This window comes from Arvicola amphibius, chromosome 6, assembly GCF_903992535.2.
Source record: "Arvicola amphibius chromosome 6, mArvAmp1.2, whole genome shotgun sequence".
Taxonomy (NCBI): domain Eukaryota; kingdom Metazoa; phylum Chordata; class Mammalia; order Rodentia; family Cricetidae; genus Arvicola; species Arvicola amphibius.
The window spans coordinates 136,478,165-136,479,459 of NC_052052.2; the positions used below are offsets into that span (position 1 = coordinate 136,478,165).

The following is a 1,295-nucleotide window of genomic DNA, read 5'->3' on the forward strand; positions in this document are numbered from 1 at the left end:
TTATTTCTAACAGTGCCCGCTCCCACTTCTATTTTGGAACAGGTTCACCTTATGAATCCCGAGTACGTCCCCAAACCATGCTGTGCACCAACTAAGCTGAATGCCATCTCAGTTCTTTACTTTGACGATAACTCCAATGTCATCTTGAAAAAATACAGGAATATGGTTGTGAGAGCTTGCGGATGCCATTAAGGCAAAGCTCGTTGCTAGTGACTCTTGCCTTGGATTCCTACCTAAATCTGCCTTAACACACACGAAGAAGCACAGCGAAGTGGGATGATGGCACTGGAAGCATCTCCCGCCGGTGCCTTTGCCCAAAGGGGATCTTATGAAGACCTTGCTGATGACGTCCCCAGGTCAGACCTGAGCAGTTGCTGTCTGTAGGAAGTTGTAGTGCTTTCAGTACAGGCCTGGTAACTGCAGAAACACGCCAGAGCTCACCGCCCCCAGTCTCACCCAGACTAGTATTTTAGCATTTAGATCTAGCTGTTTGCGGTGTAAGTAGAGAATAACCTTGAAGGAATATGAAATACCCCTGACGGAAAGAGCTACTGATTGTTCAGTAGCATTGGGAGATTCTGCAGGTAACAGAATGCAGGGGAAGGGGGAGCTCTATCAGATTCCATTCCCAGCTCACCCTAGCCACCGCCATTCACTGGAGAGGTGCCTTTTGTCTGCTGTTGCAGTTACTTGGTTTTTGTTGGTGGTGGTGGTGTGAAAATGTACTAATTTCGATCAAAACAAACTGAAGCACTTCTGCACCCCCTTCTTCCCTGAAGTCTTTACTAGAACCCAAAGTAGAAGGGCCATACTGTGTGGTAGGGCGTGAAGCCGCTGCAGCAGCCTTCCTCTAAGCCATGGACCAGCAGAAAGTGACTGCAGCTCCCAGCGGGCTCGACAAGCACATCCACACAGGGATACCGGCTCCAGCACACCAGCTCTCCAACTGCTCTTGGCCTTTCCCTACGGTAGCACACGTGGCTCAGGACTAGTCTGCAGCAGAGACCCAAAGGAAGGGCCTGCCTCTAAGAATGGGTTTGTTGAGGTGAGCATGGTATTTGTGAACTAAAACCACAGTTTCCTCTTGTAGAAAGTAAGAATCAGATTAAATCTTAGGATATTTTTTAGATGTCTTTTTCACAATCATGTACTGGGAAGCAATTTCGTACTAAACTGATTAAATAATACATTTATAATCTGTAACTGTACTTACAGCTTTTTTTTGTAAATAGAAACTATAATTTATTGTCTATTTTATATCCATTTTGCTGTAACATTTAAGCAAAGACCAGACC

The 1,295-nt window shown here is 45.7% G+C and overlaps 1 protein-coding gene across 1 annotated transcript in view; it reads left to right on the forward strand.

Moving 5' to 3' along the window:
* Bmp6 (bone morphogenetic protein 6) overlaps nucleotides 1-1,203 on the forward strand; it is a 149,163-nt gene extending 147,960 nt beyond the window's left edge. Inside the window, exon 7 of the mRNA XM_038332891.1 lies at nucleotides 43-1,203. Within this exon, the coding sequence (XP_038188819.1) occupies nucleotides 43-192 (150 nt within the window). The 3' untranslated portion in view covers nucleotides 193-1,203. The remainder of the gene's footprint in view (nucleotides 1-42) is intronic.
* Nucleotides 1,204-1,295: the final 92 nt, after the last annotated feature.